We start from the raw sequence: 24287 nt of genomic DNA, 5'->3' as shown, positions 1-24287 counted from the left end.
TCCTTTCGTCGCCATTGTCTGAGCTTGTGATTAAAAGGCTTAAAAGAGTAATTTATGTTTCAAAAACTATAAATCTTTTAATTATATGTTAAGTGGAAACAAGTGATAAAATCTAACAGAAGATCGACGAAAAATTTCCATAGAGAAGGCGATCAGGATTGGGTGGATCGTGACGTATTACATTATCTGAGGGACTAGATATGTAAATTTGTATGGAGTTATATTTTTAAATGATGAGTTTAATCATCATTTTAATCCATATCTCTCGGAATACTCGTCAAATCTATTTCCGTGTGGCATTCATGGGCGGAGCTGTACGATGACAATTTGGGTGGAGTATGTCATTTTAATCGAGTATATCTAATCAACGGAGAATACCCAACATTCGACCTTCGCGAATTTGTCAATTGAAACGTCATACTCTGTAAAATTTACCCAAATTAGGCTGAGTAGTAATCGATAGACCTTCGGAAACATACTAATTTTTGACGTCATTTTGGCATCATCTCCTACTTTCTACCTATTGCGAGTGATACTTTTGCAGATTGTCCCGTTTCAATGCAATCTGGCCATTGTGTTTTCGTGTGTATCCCGAAATAAGAATCAAAAAGTAGGATGCCCTCACCAGGCCAGTGACTTTCTCACTAATTTTTCCAACTTCTCTAATCAGAAGAAGAGAGTTATATGAGAAAATTCTTCGGATGTTTTCCAGTTATGTAAGGATATTGGTACATATTGCAAGTAAATGATAACTGTATATTAAGTTGACTCGCCTATTGGTCTAAAGACAGAGGATGTGAGATTCCAGGAATTGTGTCATATTTTATCTTATATTGCATTCTTGTCGGGAAATTGCCGGTTGTCCAGATTGCCACTATACCTTCTATACGTTGCTATGGTTACGGATAGTTTGACAGTCGCTGTTTCAATCACCCATCATATGCTGAATTATCTTTCTTTATTGCATCGGTTTTACTTCTATAAAATTAATGGACAATCATAAATTATTCCAATAAAAATCATTTATCCAAAAATATTGTTTAATAAAAAAACAGAAAGGGGTTTAGGGTATTAAGTATGTTTTTCTTTCATTATCCTCACGATATCTAAAGGTTTAGCGTAGAACCTGGTAGTAAATTTACGGATCGATTCGGCTTTAACTAAGTTTTGCGGCCTTCGGAAGTATAGAATGAGCTATGATCAAGATTTAACTGCAATTTGTGCAAAGTTTCAACACTAAGAGTCTGTTGAAAATCTAATTCCAAACTTTCGGTATGCACTACAAAGATACGAAAAACGACGCTCGAATAGGACATATATTGAGAATTTTATTGATGATTCTTTGATGATGATGACTTTTAAAATAGTATTTATCTTCCCTTAAAAGATATCACATTACTTTCTGCAGGAGAAAAAATAATAATAATAAAATTTCAAAGTGCATTAAAAATAAAATTCACAAGACGATAGCAAATAGTAACTTTTGCTATTAAAAAATAATAATATTAATAATAGTAATAATTCAAATATATTATAAAAATATTGCATAAATTATACAAAAAAAAATATTAACTACAATATAAACTTAAATGGCAAAAGTTTTAATGAAATCGTAATAAGAGAATTTATTTTATGTTATTTTACATACGATTCTGCCAATTTTATCAACGTAATTAATAAAGAAGTATTTTAATTCTGTAAATTCCCAATTTTTGGGTCAAAAATTTACTTTGGCAATTTAATCACTTAAAAATTTACAATGAAAAAAAGGAATATATTTTTTAAATAAATGCTGACTATTTTTACAAATTAAAACAGTTTAATTACAAGCCATAATATTCCCTCTAATCACTGTTTTTTCCACACAAAACGTGAACATCAATATAAAGATTATCATCCATAATTAACAGTTAAAGAGTCAAATATCTCTTCTCGCAGACCATGCGCGACGATGGCACATACGCCGCCATTATTGATTGAATATATTGTTAGACAGTGACTGAAAACCTTTACTTTACAAACTGTTAAAGATTCAAAAAATAACCAAAGGGAAAAGGAAAAAAATACAAAAGGCGAAGTGCTCCTGTAAATAACACTTTATTGCATTACAGAGAGCTATAAGGAAAAGACTGCCTCAAAGGAACTGCAGGAGTTTTTCTTTTTTTTTAATTCGTAGCTTTCGCGATTTATATTTAAATTTATTCGACTTTTGAATAATAAATATTGGTAATGATTTGGATAATTTGGAGGTTAGGAGTATTGGTAGATTCCTTAAGAAATTTAACAGATGTCGACCAAACTGTCAAGCCTGTCAACGATGTATGATGAGAGAATAATTAATAAGTAATGTGCCCCTTGTAACTTGTACTGTGTACAGTTTGCTATGATCCTAATTATATTGTCATTTATTACTGATGCACATGTCATTTCTACCTCCCCTGTGCCTATTACGCTATTATAATAATAGAAAATCGGAAAAGTATCATTCCGTACATCAATCCAGAAAAGAGAATTTTCTAAACTATTAGGAAACCATTTGCCAACGTTAAATTCTGCTGTTTACGCGGTAACTGAATTGTTTTTGGGTTTATAACGACACTGTCACGGCGATAAATGCCATTTCTGTTAAGTTATTAAATTACTAATATAGATTGTGAAGCGAAATATCCGTTCGCGAGGCATCAGAAACTCGTAGGGTTTATCCAATCGGTGCGATATTTTAAGAAACATTTTGGTAATTTGGCAAGAGCAAATTAGCTGGAACAAACTAATATTCAATTATAGGTTTACGGGTAGTAAATATGGGAGGAACTTCATGGATGAAATATTGTCTGACAAACAGTAATGATTCGAAGCGAAGGATGCCGATATTGTCTACTTTTGTTGGATAATTTACAGGGAAAATTTGTATAATAGAAAATTTTTTCATGGCACGAAATCCGATAATCAGGATTGTTTAGTGGTGTGAACAGTCATTTTTTTATTTTAATTTACTTTCGTGCGATTATCTAAATTATTAATAAGTTTAAAGCCATTTAATGTTTTCGGCTTTCAATGGTTGACGAATTTAATGCGACTTCTTCAAAAAAATAAAGGTTGAAAAATATAATTTTATAATTAAGTAAATTTATTGGAGAAGGCAGCAGACAATTTCCTTTAATTTAAAATGATTTTAGTAGAAATAAATGCAGAGAGGGTCCTGTAGAGAAAGACAATCTTATAACTTTCGGCGGAGTTGTAAACTGCATAATTACAAAGATGCATGGCGAAGACATTAAATTTGGGCGGAGTAAAAAATTCTAGGAGGAGTCGAGTAAGGGAAAAGTTAAAGGGGAAGAAGAAAAAAAATCTTAAATAGATTCAGACGTTCTTATTTTTAAGAATTTGGGTGGTACCGCGCTTCCAGATTTTAACGGGAGCGGTATATATCTTTGCAAATACATTTATTTACAAATTTGGGCGGGAGAAATTTGCATAATTATTCTAAGAATTGTGTGGGCAGGTGTGGTCGAATGGGTCGAAGACTGATGGCATCTTTGGGATAAAGAGGAAAGGCGCAACTTCTGCCTCGAACTGTAGACTTCTCTTGTGTCAAAAGAATGACAATTCGGAGTTGCTATGGTAACGGGCATCACAGAGTACAATGCGCGCTACCATCACCATTCACTCCTCCTCTGATTGCAAACACAGTTGTTATGCAAGCGGCACTCGCCTCGATGAGTATTTTGGAATTATTTATTAAAGATAATAATTTTGGACACGCCGTAAACGGGACTTTAACTGGATGTTAGACTTATTAACGCGTTACGATGCGGCATGATGTAATATTACATTTTCTATAACGTAACAGCCAATCATGGACGGGATAATTATTAATTAATTTCGTGTATTATCGATCGGTTTTCGATGATATTATATTAAGTCCGAAACAAAATGTTAGGCGGAGTTTGACGATAATATAATGCAAAATATCTACGCATTACATGACGTACTTAAGTTTTGATCATTATCTAACCCTTAAAGGAGATGGGAGGAGCACTGTATATAAATTCGGCCAAGTGTTTCTAGTCTCTAGTGTACCGTACAACTTTGACAAATATTCGAAGAAGTATTGAAATGTCATTAAGAGAATATGAAAATTTGGGTGGAGTTGCTTCCAAGCGTTCGAAACAATCAAAATTCATATAAAGAAATTGCTTTCTGATAGAAGTTTCCATCATAAAAAGAAAAAATTAGCGAAAGTGATCATCTATAATACTTGTTAATATAATTAAACGTTATATATTATCCACTCATTTTGCAAATTAGTCGCGATCCCGCTGCAGAAAAAAAAAAGAAAGGTAAAAAAATCTCGTAAATAGAAATCAATTTTGCAAAGTAAATCAAAGGAAAATACCTGGATGATACTTGCCAGTTGGCAAATATAATATTTAAATTATTTAAAAGGTATTAGTTGAAAACAGTATATGCAGTTTCAAGCAAATTTTCATTCGTATTTATTTCTGAGGGATTACCGGTTACTCGTATTTTATGCAGAAGGATTTAAAGCGTCATTCGTGTTTCACATGGTTTCGTGACGTGACCCACGAATCATGCAAGAAATGAATGAGTATCATTCGTAACCATTTATTCTTACCTGTCACAAATGATTTTTTTACACCTGGAATCATTCCTACTCTTTCTGATAGTTTTAACAACCGGTACAAAGTTTTTTTTTACATTTTTTATAAAATTCATCTCGGATAATATCTATAAAGTTCATATAAAATATAATAAAATTATATTTTTATCCTCTTCCAATAGGGTAATATCCTAGATTGATATGTCTATAAAGCAGAGGTGGAGGAAATCCATGCCTGTTTTTTTCTTTTCATTAGGAAAACTAATTTAAAGCAAAATTTTTAAAAAATTACATTCATCTATTGTGATTTTTGCCTTCGATTTTAATCATTTAAAAAAAAAAAATTAAATCGAAAATTAAACTTTAAAATGGAAGATTTAACATTTTAAACTTAAAAAAATAGTCTTCGATAGTAAGCTACTATTTAGAAATTTAACAGTTCTAAGTATGCTATAAATTATATATGAGTACAAGACTGAGTTTAAATATTATTTTAAAATCAATTTATCGAATGGAGATTATGTGTTGGGCATAAAGTTAAAATATATATATATTTTTTTAAAATAGGTTGTATGATATTCGAGTGGTATTTTAAGTTAAAAATAAGCTGAAATTAGTTGAATATTTAAATATTTTAAGGTTAAAATAAAAAGCAAAAATGTTAATTAATGCGAAATAATAATAATAATAATAATAATAATAATAATAAATGGAATGGAAAAGGAAAATAATCGCAACTTTGGAAAGGCACACGTTTGATAGAAAGACGAATTAATTAAAATTGATATTTGAAGTGAAGTTAGAAAGAGTCAGATCTTATTTTCTGTTTTAAGCGATAAAATTTGTTTCACTTCATCCCAATGACCCCAATTCTTTTCAATTGAGTGTTTCCGGATTGAAAGCATCCTGATTGGTTGACACATGATGCAATGGACGAGTTACAATCTCCTCCTGATCTTATTAGTTGATCGATGCTCTACCAATTCCTTCTTCATTCAAATTGCCAAAAGAGAAACAAAGTTTGTTATTTTTGCTGCGATTATTTTCTGTTTATATACATTTATAAACCCGGATAAAGGACCAACTTACCCTTCCAAATTGTTGAAAATAATTTTTAACATCATCCAACGTTGTTGGGGCCGATAAACCTCCAACGAACACTTTTTTCGTTCTAGTCACCATCTGTAGAAAATTAGATCATTTTTAGATGATTAGATTGTTAAAATTCAATGATGTAACACAGTTTTATATTGGGGGATCCGTTTGGCGTTTGGATTAAATATCGATCGAGTTGAAAATTTTATATAATTTGGGGTTAGAATGTACGACTTTTGTCCCAAATCTTATTTAAGATACGTTGCAGGTTTAACAAAGGAAAAAAACAAAATCAAATATTTGTTTCTTCTAATTCTTCTTACCGATATTATATAGTGTTTTCTTATAAAGATGTGACTAGAAGCGAGTATGGATCATCACAACTGCACACTGTAGCTTGAGGCGAATTTTGAGTGTCATTAGTATTGTCTCGCTTCTTACTTAGTGAATTTAGTCGTTTTGTTGCTGAGTCGAGCAATTTTTTTCACCATTAGTAAAGCATTTCACCAATTAGAATCATTTTTAGACAGAGAACAACACTAATATACGAGATCGTTAGGGGAAAATTCGAATCGACCATGTAAATCAGCCAATTGCAAACTTTCAAGACCAGATTCTTAAAAAGTAAATTACTTTTCCTTTATAATAGGCCTTATAAATATTAATATGTAATTTATATATATATATATATATATAGTATATTGTTTATTTAATAGCACGATATCAGTATATTTCAATATTTAAAGTAATTTATTGCAGATATGTTTTATATGTAAATCCCGTTCGGGTTGGAAGCATCAACAAATAAAAGTAGACGTTCTTTTCCTTCGGTGGAAAGTACAGTATCTGGATGGTTCGTGTTCTGAATTTTATTATAGCGCTGTTGTATGGATACCAAACAGTTCTTAAAACCGATACTACCAGTTGGAAATCTTTCTAAATCCCGATGAAATTCCTTTTTTTTTCCTTAAGTTATGAACACAAAATGGAATTTTGGCTTTTAAAAACACTCTTAATCAAGTGTATAAATTTCAAATCATCCAAAATAAAATGAATAAATGCGATCGGAATTTATTTGAATACACTTTCGCTCGCGGAGGAAGAATGGCGACGGATGATGGAAAGATAACATAGAGCAATCGGATTATAAGAGGATTTAAGTTAGAAAAGAACTTGTAGAAAAATTGAGTAGAAAATATAATTTATATATATTTTATATCTGTTCAGAAATTGCTTATAAAATAAAAATTATTCGCTTAAATTCCATACGCGACTTAAAGTTTTAGTAGGAAAAATTTATCACTACGTAAACATTCAGAATCTTGTAAGTGAACGATAAAGTTCGATTAATCAATTTTCTGTATTTACAGGATAATTCTGTAAATGCTCCACTCTGTACTACACAAGATAATACAGAAATAATTTATCATTCTTACAGAATTATTAATAAATAGATTTATATATATACATATACATGTTTCAGAAATGCAAATAAAAACGTAACTAAAGCCGGATAGATAAAGAAAACGTTATCGGTTCCTTAAATAACAGATAAATATCTAAATTTCGATTTAAGTACATAATATACTATCCTATAGATAATATAATTCGAAATTAATGCGGATAGGCCATCGCCCCCCTTCCTATGATGTTCACGCCAAATGACTCGGTTAACGAATTGAAAATTACTTACTAAAGAGAAATTCAGCTTTAGTAAGCAGTTTTTTGATTCGTTAATCGACTCACGTGTTAGACGGCATCGACATCATCTTACAAATCAGTAAATTTTCGGTTTTTGAGACGTTGTAACGCCAAAACACATTTCCTAAAAAAATAAGAGAGAAATTCTTTTCCTTTCTGTAAATATTATTTATTTAAAAGTTTCTATTTTTTCGAAGAGGAGAAGAGAATAAGAAGAGAGAGAGAAAGAAAAAAAAATGACGCTAATGAGCCAACTTTTTGAAGAGAGAGAGAAGAGAAAAAGAGAGAGAGAGAGAGAGAGAAAACGTAAGATAAAAATCGAAGCAGTTTATTTATTCTGACATAGAAAATATTTTAAAGAGAAAAACAGTTATTAGCTGAAAGATGATGAAAAGAGATGGAAATTTGTCCTTAGTACGTCATTACGAAGAGAAGAGAGATTACGAAGGACGTACTTTAGGCCCCTTAATGAGATGTCTCAAGGCTATTTTCAACCGCTACTTCATCCTCACCAATATCATTTCCGATGTATAATTACACTTGTTTTAATTAATTTATAATACTCTTAAAAACAATTACCATCACATAACGCATTAACCTCTCTTAACTTTCTCATTTTTATCAAATTTTCTCAGATTTCTTCCTTTATTGCATTCTTCTCTACAAGCGAGAGGCCCACATCCTTATGAGAAAAAAAAGGGGGCCACCGACCGCATTAACGTGTAAATATCGTGTTTATTAGCAAGTTTCATATCTTAATGGCTGGCTGAGTGTATTTATATCCATATCGTATTTTTTAAAAAAATCATTTTTAACACTTTAATTGCGCATAAGAACATATATCTGCGGCTATATATTTATTTATGAAGCTTTAATGATACGATTTAATTTTTGATATACGCTTGATTAAACTTAACGGAATGGAACGGATGGAGAAACGTAAACACACCAAACAAAAGAATAGAAAAGGAAAGAAACCAAACGGAAGAAGGAACAAGAAGAGGAGGAGGAGGAGAAGGGAAAAAAAGAGGACCAAAATCCATTGAAGAAAATTAAAATTCTTTTCATTAGATTTAAGCTAGAACGATAAATATTTGTTTATATTCTAAGACTGAAAATGGTAAATAAATTATTAACAAATAATTTCCTTTTTTTTCAAATTTAAATACTCTTAAACCTTCTATTAAATAAATAAATAAGACAGAATTAAAATTTATAATATAAATCACTAACAGATGGCGCCATGATGAATTTACCAGTAAAAATGCATAAAATTAATAATTAATAATAATTATTTTTTTCGCCATTTAAACTTATAATCGAAGGTATTTACCTCTTACGGATTCACGAAAAGTTTCCATTTTATTTTATATTTTTATATCCCTCGTAAGGATATTTATTTCGAATTTTCTTTTTTTTTTATTGTTGTTATTATTATCACTTTATAAAATGCCAATAAAACTAACGAATATTCGATCGATGAGACGAAATATTTCGTAAAGGAAAAAATATATATCGCACCTCATTGAAACGAAACTCTACTTAAAATCAAATAAAGATAATGTTGAAGTTTTCTACTTAACAAGTCATTAAAACTAGTTAGTCCGAGCATTTATCTATCTTTTACAAATTAAATTTGTCTCTTGGCAATAGGAAACTGTAAAATATAATTTGTGTAAGTATGTATATCGAGGACGAAACTATCTTTAATTTCGTTCGATTGAAGCGGATGTCGGAGGCAAAATAATTGATTCCAATGAGAAAAAAAAACGAAAAGGAAAACATAAAATATTCTAAATCCCTACAAAAATCTTTAATCGAGTTCGAAAAATAATTATTTCCCCCAATCGAATTAAATTTACGTTGTATCGCCGCTTATTAGATTCAATTACACTTCATTGATTTATAAGGAACGAAAAAAAAAGCAGGGGGCGCTTTAATCTTGTTAGGGTCAATTAGTTTGTTCGAATGTCGATTATCGAAGGTAAAATGAAGGTATTTTGCTGCATTAAACGGCTTACGGTAAGGTAAATAATTATTAGTGGAAAGAATAATGTAATTTAAAATAAATTATTGACTGAAAAAAAAAAAATTACCAGACTAAAATTTCATCACTGTGTGCTTAATTAGAATATCGATTCGGTGTAGAAATTATTATTTCACTCGTTAGGTTCGATTAGAATAAAGAAATGAAATTTTTAATTCTCTTATTAGGTTTAATTAGGCGAATTTTGGCGAATTTAGACACCGCAAATAACGATTTTTCTTCGGAGATGAATGTGTCTTGTTTGTAACTTTCTATTATGATTATATTATTATATTTGGCTGACGTTTTAAACTATTTTGGTAGAGATGATAAAGTTAATTTTATTAATCAGATTAATCTTAATACAAATTGTATTTAGTCGTATATAAATTCCCATATTTCACTATTAACTTCGATTAGGATAATGAATGGTAGTTTCGATAGGAATGATAAACAGTAGCTTCTATAATAGGTTCGATTAGAGTAATGAACATGCCCATTTCCTTTCTATTTGTCACGAATATTAAGAACTTATAACTTTCTATTGAGTTCGGTCGGATGGTTATTTTTTTTTATATTCCATATTCGATTCGATTAGGATTTTATTAAGTTCAATTATAATGATGAATACATGACTCTCCACCGTATTAGGTTCGATTAGAGTAATGCCAATTCCTTCTATATTGCCTTTTTTTCCCATTTACTTTATATTTGATTCTATCTAAGTAACGAGCCTCTATTTGTGCTGAATGATAAATCATTATTGTTTATTTTTTCGAGTTTTGCTTCATTAAAGTATATTCCATATAATCTATAACATATTTTATTTATTTATTCCATATTTGATTCGATTAGGCATTGATTTCTGTTATTTTTTTATTAAAAAAAAAAAAAATATATATATATATATATACTCAACGTTCTCTGCTTATCATTACGGTCTGACATTCCGACGTTCGCTTATTCAGTCGACGAATGAGGAATTTCTGCTGAATAAAATACAAGATAAACCATAATATTGTCCAAAAAATATGTAGATTAGGAGAATGTATGAGGGATTACGGGAGGAAGATGCCATTTAGACGAATTGCAGATGCAAAAAAAAAAAAAAAGGGTTGGAATGTTGGCATTATTATTATCTATAATGTTTTCGGGTTATATTTTTAACGTAAGACTCCTCTTCGAATCTTTATCGAAAACTATCTATAGAAAGCAGTCGGAGTATGTGAAGAAGCCGCTTAAAATGCCGCTTGGATGGTCCCTTATCTCTAATATTCTCCAGAGTTTGGTATATTTTGAACGGTCCAACTCTTTTGTTAAAGTTTTAAAGGAGAAGAAAAAAATCACGTAGAAACGTGCGGAAACATTCTCAAAAGTCGGTTTGCCTTATCAATAATAAGTCACGAAAGAGAAAATAAATAACCGAACAACTAATTTCGGGTATAGCAAGTCATATTGATCCTAAGAGGTTCGATAACCGGCCCACTTCAACGACCCCGTTTACTGATAATAGAAAGACCAGTCCACTTAACTTCCCCACCCAACATAGCATCACTTCTGTCGCATAGGCGACATATGTTGGTGAGATTATACAGAGAACAACTGCAAAAACACAAACTCCTATAAGAATATATTCCGACGCGAGTATCCAAGAGGAAAATCAACATCCCGCTAAAATAAAAATATAAAAATAAATAAAAGAAAAAAGAAGTGACTCGCTATTTAAATGAACTTCTTAATGGATATTTTCTTCAGATGATATTTCATTCGAAAATAAAAATAAAAGAAGAAAAAGTTTCCATATATAAATACGGTGTTATGTATTAATATGCTGTTTGATATTAAAGTTTGGTATTTACATTTTCTTGAATATTTTTTTCTCAGGTGATTTATATTCAATAATATTTCTGACAAGTCCGCTTTTCATTATTATTATTTTAAAACTGCTTCGTTTCATTTTTCTTCTGTTTATCTTTTCTAGAAAAATTCGTTATTATTCGCTTATGCCGAATTATTAATTTTTTTTCTTCTTCTTCTTCGGGGGAGGGGGAAATTAAACTTGGTCCTGGTCAAAATTTAAAATTCTTATTTAGATTATTCTTTTATACATTTCAGTCGTAGGCCTTTATCTCGTTGTTATTAAAAAGAAAACATAATCTAAACCTATTTGTTTTATTTTTTAATACGATTTATGAATTATTTTAAGAAATTTTAACGGTAATTTAGATATAATTTTTGTACTTTGTGAAATTCTATTAATATCTTTAAATCATCAAAATGTCCTGATAGATTTCCACGAGTTAAAATACTTTGAGTTTATAATTTAAAAAATGATCACTAAAATTTAAGTTTTATCAGATAAAATTATAAACATCTAAAGTAAAAGATTAATCTTAGAATGAAATTATAAGATAAACTTTTCCTTTAGATCTCTTCGTCTTCGGACGTTTCTTATCTCAATCTTAGCATTCTCTGTTATCTTTTTTTATTTTTATTTTTTTTTATTTTGCAATGAATGTTACAGATTGAGTTATTATTACCTTCGCTTGCAAGAAGAAATAAGAGGAGAAAGAAGGAAAAAATGGATCGTTAACTCTTTAATAGACAATCAGAGAATTCCAGAAAAGACAATCAAAAAGAGAAAAATTCGCCAATGACATTTATTTGTTAAAGAAAAGTCTTATAATCAAGCCAGAGGAATACAAACATCCTAACGTAGTGGGTAATTAGGAAAAGAGAAATTAAAACGCTGGCGTTTGTTAGGCAAACAAACTAGCGAGATATTGGTTCCGGAAGTTGGTCAACATTTCCGAGCTTCTGCTCTTTTCCCTCTTTCTCTGCATCTTCACCATCTCTCCTAAGAGAATCTGTTGCTTAGCCTGGAGCTGAAACTAACTGTCATGTATGTCTTTTTGATGTTCCCTCGTGATGTATTAGCTATATTTGTTTATCTTTAAAAGAAAATTTTGATTATCTTGACATTTTAATGTTATTTTAAATGTGTAAAGCGTAAGAAAGGAGAATATTTCTGTTACTGCTTCAATTCTTATGCTGGAAAAGCCGTAAGAACGGAACTTCTAAGGGGGGAAAAAGTCGTTGTTCTATCAAAATGTGAATAAAACTGGTATATCCTGTTACGAGTCGTATAAATGATTTCTTTTAAGCGAATTTTTATCGATTAAAATATTATAATTTTAAATATTAATTCTCTTTACATACGTGATTATTATGAAGGAAAAATGGTTTAAAATAGCTTCAAGGACTGTAGCAGATAACATTCAAGTACTTTCGTTGAGCGTTTATCGAAGCGTAGAGCTTCTGGTATCGAATAGGATCACTAAAAGACATTAAAATTAAACACCAAAATCACATTCCCTTCTGGAAGTATCTTCCATTAATTTCAACCACCAAATAATAATAATAATAAGTATAGTGAGTTTAATGAACGTACTTCTCTAGAGACGAATTCATACAAAATAAAGCCTTGGGGGCGAAATTGGCCAAAGAGATTAGTGCCCACGTAAAGAGAATTTTACAAGAGTAAAATCAAGTAACCAGATCAAAATGGCGTGCCAATGACGTCACATAATTGTCTAGAAAAATTCCAGAAAAATAGAGACAGTTAGTTAATAGAAACAGCGGTTTACACGAATGAAGTGCTCTCAAAACAAATATGCATAGTTTAAATGATAATAAAAAGATATATTTATAGTCTGTTGTGCCGACAATAAACATAATGTTGTCCTGTTTTATGGAAACATTTATGTCAGCTATTTTATACACGTTATGGTTAATAAAAGGAATATTTTGAATGAATATATATTGGAATGTTTAAAGGATATTACATAATAATTACAATCAAAATTTACAATTAATTCTCCGCTTAGGGAAATCTTCCAAAATTTCCCGTCGATCATATTTTTTAAAATATTCATTAAATAAATAATAATAATAATATAAAGTAAATATTTAATTTTATAGAATGTAAAAATATTAAATGAATTACGGGAAATGCCAAATAAACGTTCGTTTCGATCGTTTAAGTCTCTATTTACAAACGTAAGAACCGTTACAAGTATTATTATTGGTTATTGTTTCCACATTTTACATTAAATAAATACATAGATAATTTCTAAAGAGTCGGGCGAGTTGAAAAATGGCCGCAACACTTTGGTTATTTATCAAAATGAAAAGGTAGAGTCGCCGTGTCTTGGACAAGTTCGGCAATGGCCAACGAAATCCGGATGCATTCACTTTTTGGACATTAAGCAATTTTTAAACAGGATAAAAATTGAAATGAAACAATGGAAGCGTGATTAGAACATATGGTTCCTAAAACTTTATTCTCAATTTGCTTGACGTTTCCAAACTACAAATTATTTAACATGATATGATAACTGCTCTTTTAAGTGAGTCGGTTGCTTACGTTCCAACAGTCGAGATATCAGTCTCTGGACTGTTCTAATGGAGCTGTCACTTTAACTGCTCTGCAAACGAATTCTGGGATTCACATTTCCGGCCTGATGCTCACAAATCATACCAGAAAAGTGGTAACGTTGACCGCTCCTTACTGGAGTATCATGACTTGGAAGATAATTCTGTTTCAAAATTATGTTTTCGCTTTAAGTATGCTAACAGATTTAAGAAATCTTTCTAAAATCATAGAGAATTTTATAAATCTGAGAAAAGACAGGCTTTAAAATTCGATTTTTAATCTCAAAAACATTTGGTGAAACATTTATTCAATAGTTTCGTGATTAAAATAAATTTTTAATTAACTTCGTTTAGTAAATAAACTAAGAGTAATTGCCGTATTTAAGCTTTATAATAATTCTCATTAAGTATGAAAATTCATAATCTAATAGAGATCTTTCTATATAATAATAATAGCATGCATGTAAATTTATCATTTTATCATTGTAGGCTTATATAATAGATCTATTAATTATGAAAGCGTGCATAATAGGTCTGACTATTAGCTTATTCCTGCTCAAATAAAATATATTTCCTGTTTCTTCTCTAGCTACTGATTAAATTATATAGATTTAATTAAATTCTAGATTTTCTCTAAAACTGGTATGTAACTACTTATAATAATTAAATTTCCGTCTATATGAGATATATTGCTCTTATCATCTTAAATACTGCACGTTTTCCTTGCATAACAATGTTATACTCTTGGGCCAGATTGTTTATATAAAAGATAAAATAAGGTCTTTTTACCTAAGTACAATATATGACACGTGTGCCCAGTCAATACTCTTTATCCCTAGTGTATGTATCTAGTAAGAGTCCTAAGTAGACTTAATCCTTTAGATAAAATCCTCAATTACTGTCTTCTACAACAGAGAGTGACTAACATCCATATTTTATCTAAAAGAATAACATGTGCACAGATTAATCAAGAAAACAACTTAGGAAAAAGTAACTGCTTCCCATCAACTTTGATGTTTTCTAGATCATATTTTAAGGAAGATAAAATTACATAATATTTTACTAAATATAAGTAGAGCCGAGAAAATAATGTCACCCATCTAAAGGTCAAGGATCAATGAAGATGAATGCTCTAGTCGAGGAAGGAGAGCCTCTGCCAAAATTTCGTCACCTTTGCCAATAACTAAATGATATATCATTTACAGGATTTAAGAATTAGTAGTAGATGGGAAAAATTCCTATAGGACTCTTCAAAGATGGCATCGATAGGACCCAAGCGACCTTTATAAGGCTTATAAACTTGACCCCAATTAGCTAAAAAAGGTCAAGGTTAACCGAATCATTTTATCTAATATTTAACCCTTTCGCTTGAGGATTACGTTAAATATTTAAATAGCAAACGCGTAGAGAAACCCGGCTATAATCAATTTAATCATAATAATTTTAATAAGATAAGCGAAGCCAAATATCATTTTTCTACTGCTTTGGCTTCCCTAACTTTTTTACCGAACCAAGCTTTTGTATGTCTTCTGAAACCTCAACATAATATTTTATAAGATTAATTCACATAATTCGAAAACTTTCTTCTTTGGATAAGTTATAAGGCATGCGAAATTACTCGGACAACTTGTATAAAATTTCCAATCGGCTGATTATAGTACAATATACTGCATAAGTTATTCAAGTGAAATACACAAAATAACCCCCATACATAAACCGTTACTATAATCGAAGTCGACACATAGCGAGCCATTTAAATGGATAATGCAGATGTCAACCTTCATCCAAATTTGCCTTTCAGTTTTGGAATTATTCAGGCAGACACGGAAAGAAGACTACAAAATGCTCTAAGCAAAGAGAAACGGAGCAAAAACAGAGACCTTCCCTACATTTACAATAAGGTTAATTACAACAAATAAGAGGTATTTCGTACGGGAGAATTCTTACTAATCGTCCATTGCTATTCTCTCCAACCCACAATCTCCCAAATGCCGAACTCGGGACATCTCAATCGGTAACCATGGCGACAGTCGCGAGGCACGTATGGAGGTGAATAGCCTCACCTGTGGTTGCCATGGCAACGGTAGAGTGATGCACGACGACCCTGTATTATAATTTCATTAATCGACTCCCCACCTCCCGCACATCGGGCCACCTCCCAGTCCAAGCAGCGACTAGCTTTTAGTGTCTTTCTGCAACGGAAACCGTCCTCACTGTTCTTATACAAGAAATACGTCATTATCTTATCTGTACGTGTAATATACAATCGAAAAGTTTAGCAAAAGTACGTCAGAAGTACGGTATCCTGATAAGGACACATGCGTTGCCAGGGGCAACCGGAATGGGACACGTGACCAAATCTAATCAATTTCAAATCGTTCGGAAGAGTTCTTGGATTCTGTGACTGGATGTGCTTTTTAAGTGAGGAAAAATTCCCGAGTTTAGGTTTTTTTTCGTTATTTATTCCATACAAAAAAAGTTTTTTTATCATAAAAGTATCTTTAAATATTTTATTTTTCTAAGGAAATAATGTATAGGCAGACTTTAGGTTTTGTCGGTTTAGATTCGTTTCGACCAACGAAAGATCACATTTAGATACATAAACATCATCGACCGATCACACGTAACTAAATTTAAATAATAATCCGATAGAACTTATCGATTCTAAGTTTCGTAATTGATTAATAGACCGGTAATGCTCGATTGATTGAAATAAGCATGGTCGTAGATCACGAGCAGCATTATTTTAAAATATATCATATTAATATTACAACTAGAAATCTTGGTCGTCGTCATAGCGATCATCATCATTATAATCACACTTAAAATCCTACCTAACTATATATAGAACGGCAAGACCTATTTATAGTAGAGTATAACATTTTGAAATAATTTAAAACGATAATCCTCGTTAGACTCTATAAAATAATTTTTAGTAATTTGATATTTTGCAAAATATATTCTATATAAAGATTTTTCAATCGATAGATTAAAGTTATTTTTTAAAGCAATACAACAAACCAGAAATATTTAAAAATTACAAAAGAATTTCCAACCTTTCCAATTGTAAAGATTAATTACGAATTGATTCTAATTTAATTTTTTTTTTTTAAATGTCGGATGATTTCCTACCTAAATATATTTAAAATAATTTGTTTGAAAACATTTTATGTTTTGTTAAAAAGAAAAATTTAAATTTATGATAATATATAACGATTCATTTTTCATTCCATTACAAAAATTTTATTTTCCTTAAATTTAAATCTAAACCAATCAAATTTAAAATTTAAATCTCGACCAATCAACGAATTATTCAAGGTATATTTCAAATCATTCATACCAACGCGTACACGCCTTATTCTGGTAATAGCCAATAAAATGAATAAATCTTTTTCAAAAAACTCGAAATGACCAATAAACTAGTTAATAAATGAAATCGATTAATTAAAACTCAAGCTTGATTGGTTCGTTGGTAAATAAAATATTTTCTACTACATTAAGTTAATCAATTGTTTTTCTAACTTTATAAACATCAATAATTTTAATAAACCGAATTTTCTACCTTATTAAACAAGTAAAATAGTCTTTTAATTAATTACAGAAAACAATAAATTAGCGTTTATTGTACGAGATGAGTAGCTTTGATGTTTAATTTGTAAATAACCGTGTTTTTACCCCTCAATACTTTAATAAAATCAAGAATTTTAACAAGAGAAAATTCGATTATTTCAATTTCCTATGACTAACATTTCGCTTATTTATAAATATATTCTATATTTAAAATAAGTTAATTATGTTACCGATAAACAGAAGATTAGACTAAACAAATAAATTTTTTAAAAAATAAACAAATCGTGTAAGAATTCCATAGACGTTATTGATTAATTTTTACGCAATTATATAAATCCTCTTTACACAAAGTGTATTATTATAATTATTTTATTTTGAAAACAAATTAACTTTATATTATAAAACTTGTCAAAAGAACTTTCTTTTTATATATAAATATAGGCAAAGTAATTATTTGGAAAATCAAAAATACCAATCGAGACTTCTAGCTTTAAAAACAAGCCAATCAACATTTGGATTCCCAAAAGGAATTGAGATTTTTGAACAACAAAAGAAGGAATTAGGACAAATGAGTAAACGTTAGCACTTCTTTTATTTTTATTGTAACAGTTCTATCATTGAGATTGTCCAGAGAATTGTTTAAAACTTTTAATAATGATGTAATCTGTTGTTTATTTGTTTGATTTATTGAGTAGAACAAGATTTGAATTCTAAATTTAGTTAGGAATTTGAGATTGTTTCATTCATCGAGAAGGGATTTTTTTTTTAGGAAAACGTGACATAATCCTCACAATACAATACCTTTTACCTTTTGCGGATTACAGATGAAAGCATTCTACGTTCTTGTACGATGCGAATGTAAATAGGGCGCTTATACTGTATCCATCAGCGCTTCTTTATGGCGTGAAGGGATTGGAAAAAAAGGCTACTTTCACAATCATCCCTCTAATGATCAAAGCAAACTTTGTGGGTTCCAGACGCGATGATGAGCAGGACGTGAGAAGAGAACAAGAATGGCTTCCACCGGAAATGGCGTCTAGTCGGACGACTTCCGCTAACCGGAAGTGGATTACAGCTACTTCCGGTAGGTCCACGACAAACTTCCTCTTTGACAATTTTAAAATCCTCAGCTGAGTTCCTCTAGGTAAGCCTGTAATTTGAAAGGGTAAACAAGTTTCCAAATCTCTAAAGTTGTTTGCTTAATCTCTTCAAAAACATGAACAATAGCTTAACGAAAACTTAATTTGGACAACAGACCGCTCTCAACTGAATGTAGCTTCTCCTCTCCGAATTTTCCAAGGACAAAATAGCCTGAAATGTATCCTTGAATTCCGAAAATTGAATAATTTGATCTGTCTCCACTATTATTTTATCAGCGACTTATCACGTATGGTAAAAATAATCTATGCCGATAAAGTCAGAAATTAAATTCTACATCGGCATGTTTAATCTAAATTTTATTTGGTATGTTTTCGTTCTCTAATCTGTACTTGTAAATAAAACCTCGTGTGTAATTTCCAGCTTAATTAATGTAATGTAAAATTTAGGTAATAGATAAACTTGTAATAAGTTCAATAACCTATAGGAGTAAATTAGCCAATAAAAATAACCATACACATCTCAAAATTATTAGTGACTATCTAAAAATAGAGTTACAATGAGTCCCATATGAGATAAACAAAATTTTTGAACTATTGTAATTACGAAATTTAATATTGCAGTACACATAATACGAGGCTGACACAATCGCTTAAGGGAAATTTTCTTGTTAAAGGCGGAACGAATATGAACTTTGTATTATAATACTTTAATATATTGCTACGTAAATTAATGTTTTAAATAATCTTAAAAATGAAAAAAAAAATTCTAAAGAATATCTTTCATTTGGATCAGTACGATTTGATCCTTTCGTGACCTCATAGAATGAAATTAATCACGTATACGAAATTGCCTATTCAGTCATCATAGGATGTAGTATTAATGCATAACTTTCCAACCGGTCGATTGTAGAATTGCCTTTATATCTATTAATAAACCGAATCCTCTTTGGATACAATGAATTCTATGTTGAACTTTAGGCTTTTAGGAAATTAGTCCGATCTCCACTGAAAGGCAAGTTGCTTATTTGATGTGTGGATGAGGCAATTTCTCTTAATATAAGCCAGGTAATTACAGATATTGTAAGAAATGTCCAATATAATTATATCGATGAATTTTTTTCTCTTCTCTGCAATACAGATCAGTAACGTGCCTCTTCCTTAAATAAAGTACTAGGACAATTTACGAATGATGTAGAGTTATATTAAAGCTACCTTTTTCATCAAAATTGAAAGTATACCGAATACATAATATAAATATAGTAAGCAATGTAGGTCAATGGATTGGTTGATTACTTTTAGTGATCTTCATTCGTTTCCCCAATACTTCTTTCTCTTAATATGAGTTAACTCTTATCATTTATCTGGCAGTAGTTAGTTACAATAGCAAAAATAAAACAGCAACATCTTCATTTTAGATACGTCCAGACAATCACTTTTTGAATATTACTTCGTTATTAGGACGTCTTCAAATATAAATTTAATTTCTGATTAGAAATTCAAATTAATAAAATTAATTCATATAAGCTATATTAAATTAAACTTGTAAGTATTCTATAATCGAAATTGTCTTGTACAATCCTTTGCTATATATTAATTTGTGATGACAAATGTAAAATCATTAAACCATTCTAATCTAATTTATTACCTTTTGCGGATAAAATCGAGAGAAAGTTACAACATAAAAACAAAATGATGATGAAAATATTTTCAAAGAATAGTTTAAAAGGGAGTGAGTCATCCGAAACTCTTCTACGACGTTTAAAGTATTTTTTTCCTAAGGAATAGAGCCATTGAAATCATTTTAGCAGTTCCAGAGAACATTTTCGATCAATAAATCATTATAAACAATCTTCTATGATTTCTGGCTTACATTATGTAAGCTTAGAAAGGATACCACTATGAGACCAGCACTAATACCGTCTAAATAAAATGGAACTATTTCTCTTTAACTTGCACCGAATGCATTAATTTTCGTAAACTGTTTCAACATTAAATTTTGTTGCCTCTACAAAAGAAAAGCAAAGTTTGCTTGGTGGTAATTATATTATTCCTAATGTGCATAACTTCTTTAAAAATGCTTTTCTGCTTCTGAATAAAATGTTTACACAATTTTTCTAACTCGTTTAATTAGAACTAATGGCATGAGAACTTCTGCTGTTGTCTGTTGTTAAGAGCAATGTAGTTTATACCATCAAAAAGAAACAATTAGAAATCGTTAAATCGGAAATTTTTATTGGCTTTCTTTTATCGCAGTTATTGATTCTTTGGCGACAAATAGTACATTATTTACAAGCTGTATACCAGTGTAGAAATTCACTTAATTAACAAAGCTGCGGAGGCAATAACACATAATTTATGAATCTGTATCATAAAAAATTTATTACTTCGTCTACTGTTATTATTTATCGTTATATCATCTGATATACTGTTAACGTAGCATTTAACATTATTAATTAGCAATTTAAAAATCGACTTCAACTAAATTTTTAAGAATTTTGACGACTACGAAGCAGACATATTTATAACTTTGTGTTAGTTTTTTCAGTAGAAACAATATATAAATCCATATAACCTAACGAGTAGTAGAAAAATAGATGTGTTCCCAGTCATAGCTCGGATATGACTCGCCGAGAAAAGTAATCAAAAAAATCTACAGCCGGTGAGCCAAATTTAAAAACAAAATATTTTATTCAACTACAGTGATGTAAATAACGTATATCGATAAATATATTACAATATTATACGAGATGGAACATGAATGTGTACAATAAATTTGTGAAATGGTAGGAGAGGCCAAATGAAAAAAAAATCTATATAAACATGGGTGTCCACCAGCAGAATCTAAGAGAGGCGCATGCATCTAAATTATGACCAAACCGTATAGTTTTCGTAACGACCAATGATTGGAAGTGAAAACAAGTTAGGTCGGGGTGATTGTCACAAATGAGAATCACATTGTGATTGGTCGGAGGGAGATTCAACTAATCACAATATAACTCACATCCCCGACTAATAACACCTATTGTTACTTATTTTCGCCTCCGAGCAATCGTAATTACAAAAACGTACGTTTTCGGCTGATATTTTGATGCACGTTCATCCCTCAAATTCGCTTGGTGGAATCCATGTTTATATGAATATTTTCTTTATTTCAACTCTCCTACCATTTTCAAAATTTATTATTTATATTCGTATTCCATCTTATAAATAGGCTACGTACGAACTAAATTTCTAGAAATAAACACATTAATTATGTAATAAATTTAAGTACCGTAAATAATTTCTTCAACTTTTATAATGACCGTATTAATTGTCGAGGAAAGTATTACTAAAAATTGAATTAAATATTCAAAAAAATTATATATTATATATATATATTATTTAATAATATTTAAGTAGATTTTATTTAAATTTAAAACATTCAAACAGGATTTTATTTATTTGAATATCTAAAATAAAATTATTCAAATAAGAAAAAATCATAAATTTACTCATATATATTTTTATAATGTTCATAGTTCAGAATTTAAAAACTTCATTATCGTTTTATTAATATTTATTATGCTAAACTTTATTAAAATTAAGATAGACTCTGTACAGACACACAGCCTGACTACCCAACTGCCCGAGTGAATCATCGACACTAATTAATGCTTTCAGCATTGTTGCTGCTACGCATATAGATATGATGCGAAATAATACTCTCTCCCCATTTTTTTTAATCTAAAAATATTACAAGAAAACAGATTTATTTCGAATTTAATATTTACTCTTGTAGCACTTTATCTTTTGTATTTAAAATACAAAATAACTTATATTATCTTTGCATATAAATGAAGTAACGGCTGAAATTTAAACATTCGAGTTAAAAACCTGAATAATTTAGAAATTAAAAAAAAAAAAAATACTTCTAAGTTAAATACTCGTTCAAACAGTGTAATGTGGGATATAAAATTACAGCAGATTGTATTTTTTTTAATTAGAGAGTATCTAGACCGTATTCAAAATATTCTTTTCGGCATTACTTCAACAATTCGTGCGCTATATCATATGCATCATTAGCATTTCGATATGCAAAGTGAAACCAGTATAATGCAGCAGATCATTTTCTGCAAGAAAACTTATTATAAACAGGAAGAAAAAAAAATAAATAATAATAATAAATTCTTCTTACCTTCGGGTGGGCACGTTTTGGAAAGGCCACTTTAGGGTCAATCTATGAAGAAAAATAAATTTGGAAAACATTCAAAAACGTATACATTATAAAAGTTTTACTTATTTTAATTTAATATGTTTATATTTATTACACCAGATGTAAGTTAGTAATTTAATTAGAAAGACTTGTAGATAGAACGGATTTAACATAATTGAACATGTTGATACATGGAAAAGTATAAAGAGAAGTCTACAAAGAAGGAATAAAACCCTATAAAACTAGACTTATATATAAGCTATATATATATATATATTATTTTTCTTTATACACCAGTCAACTTCTACACGTTATTTCTTTACGACACAAAATGATCAACGTCATAGAAAACAGTTCCTATGTTATAATTAGAACATAGTTTAAGGTAGTTAAAGTAATCTGTTTTTCAAAAATCTAATTTTATGTTGACCGAAGCTACAATGACGCGATTACACGTTAAGTTATAATGAGATATTAAAGGAGTCTATTCGTAGCTGTTATTTTTAATAAGAAAGGATGAAGAAAAAGAAACTTCAAAATGCACTTAAAAATATTTAGCCAATATTATAGCCACTTATGATAATATATTAAATTATTACTGTTAACAAGCTTTCATATAGAGTCTTTAATTTAGAAATAATTAGGAATTAAATATAAACATTTCTGTTAAGTTATTTGCAATGAAACACAAATATAATTTTATGGAAGGATTCGTTTTAAATTGTATTAAAATCAAAATTGTATCATCTGTTCGAAAATTAAAATATTGATATTTCATTAATTTTAAATGAATAAAGATCTTTTACTGTTATTCCTGAACATTTCTGTGTACTTTTTTCGAAAAAGGTCAGCGATTTAAATATAGAAATAAAGAAATTATCTGATTTTTTTTTTTTTAATCCTTCTCTTTTTAAATCTTTAAATCGAAAATATAAGAACAAATGATTCTCATCTTATTGCATTTGTCCCTTCAAAAAAAAAATTAAAAATTAAATTAAATTTTTACAAAAATAAAAAAGAAAAAGAAGTTTGATTTTGAAATTTTTTTGTTAATTATGCAATAAAACTTATGTTTCTGCCAAATTTTAAATTTTTAACTTAAAGGAAGTTGGAAATAAAATTGGCACTTAAGTAAATAAGTAACATACGTGCACATAGCAGTTATCTAATTACGAATTAAATCTACTCTTATTTATATTTTATAAATAATTACACTGTTTAAATATAAAACCATTCATTAGTTAAGTAAATGTGAAAATTTCAATTTCAATTATAATTTTAACGCGTTTAGGTCTACAGAAAAATTACACTCGTGGATCATTTTTAAATGCATTTTATAGGCTTATTATATAATATTAATTTTAGAATTAATTTTATTTACTGAATTAAAGCTTTGTTTTTTTTTTAATATAAATTTTCTTTTATCTTTTGCGGTCTCGATCTTCGATATCTTCCATTGAAGCAACGATTTTCATTTTAAAGTAATTAGATCGCCTTCCTACATTTAAATGTTTTAACGTGTTACTTGTCAAAAATAATCTAGCTTAA

The 24287-nt window shown here is 29.6% G+C and overlaps 1 protein-coding gene across 2 annotated transcripts in view; it reads right to left on the bottom strand.

Moving 5' to 3' along the window:
• The window catches only part of LOC136976647 (RNA-binding protein Musashi homolog Rbp6-like), a 66370-nt gene that overhangs the window by 23515 nt on the left and 18568 nt on the right, over window positions 1-24287 (bottom strand). For both annotated transcript variants that reach the window (XR_010880962.1, XM_067271994.1), the window contains exons 5-6: window positions 22722-22763; window positions 5711-5803 (exon numbers count right to left, since the gene is read on the bottom strand). Coding sequence is in view for 1 of the 2 variants with exons in the window: in XM_067271994.1 (XP_067128095.1) it covers window positions 5711-5803; window positions 22722-22763 (135 nt within the window). In the remaining variant the exon portion in view is untranslated. The remainder of the gene's footprint in view (window positions 1-5710; window positions 5804-22721; window positions 22764-24287) is intronic.

Source organism: Centruroides vittatus, unplaced genomic scaffold (assembly GCF_030686945.1).
Source record: "Centruroides vittatus isolate TY-2023 unplaced genomic scaffold, ASM3068694v2 contig_417, whole genome shotgun sequence".
In the NCBI taxonomy this organism is placed as follows: domain Eukaryota; kingdom Metazoa; phylum Arthropoda; class Arachnida; order Scorpiones; family Buthidae; genus Centruroides; species Centruroides vittatus.
The sequence above is the reverse complement of the archived record's forward strand: the minus strand, read 5'-3'. Positions and strand labels throughout refer to the sequence as shown.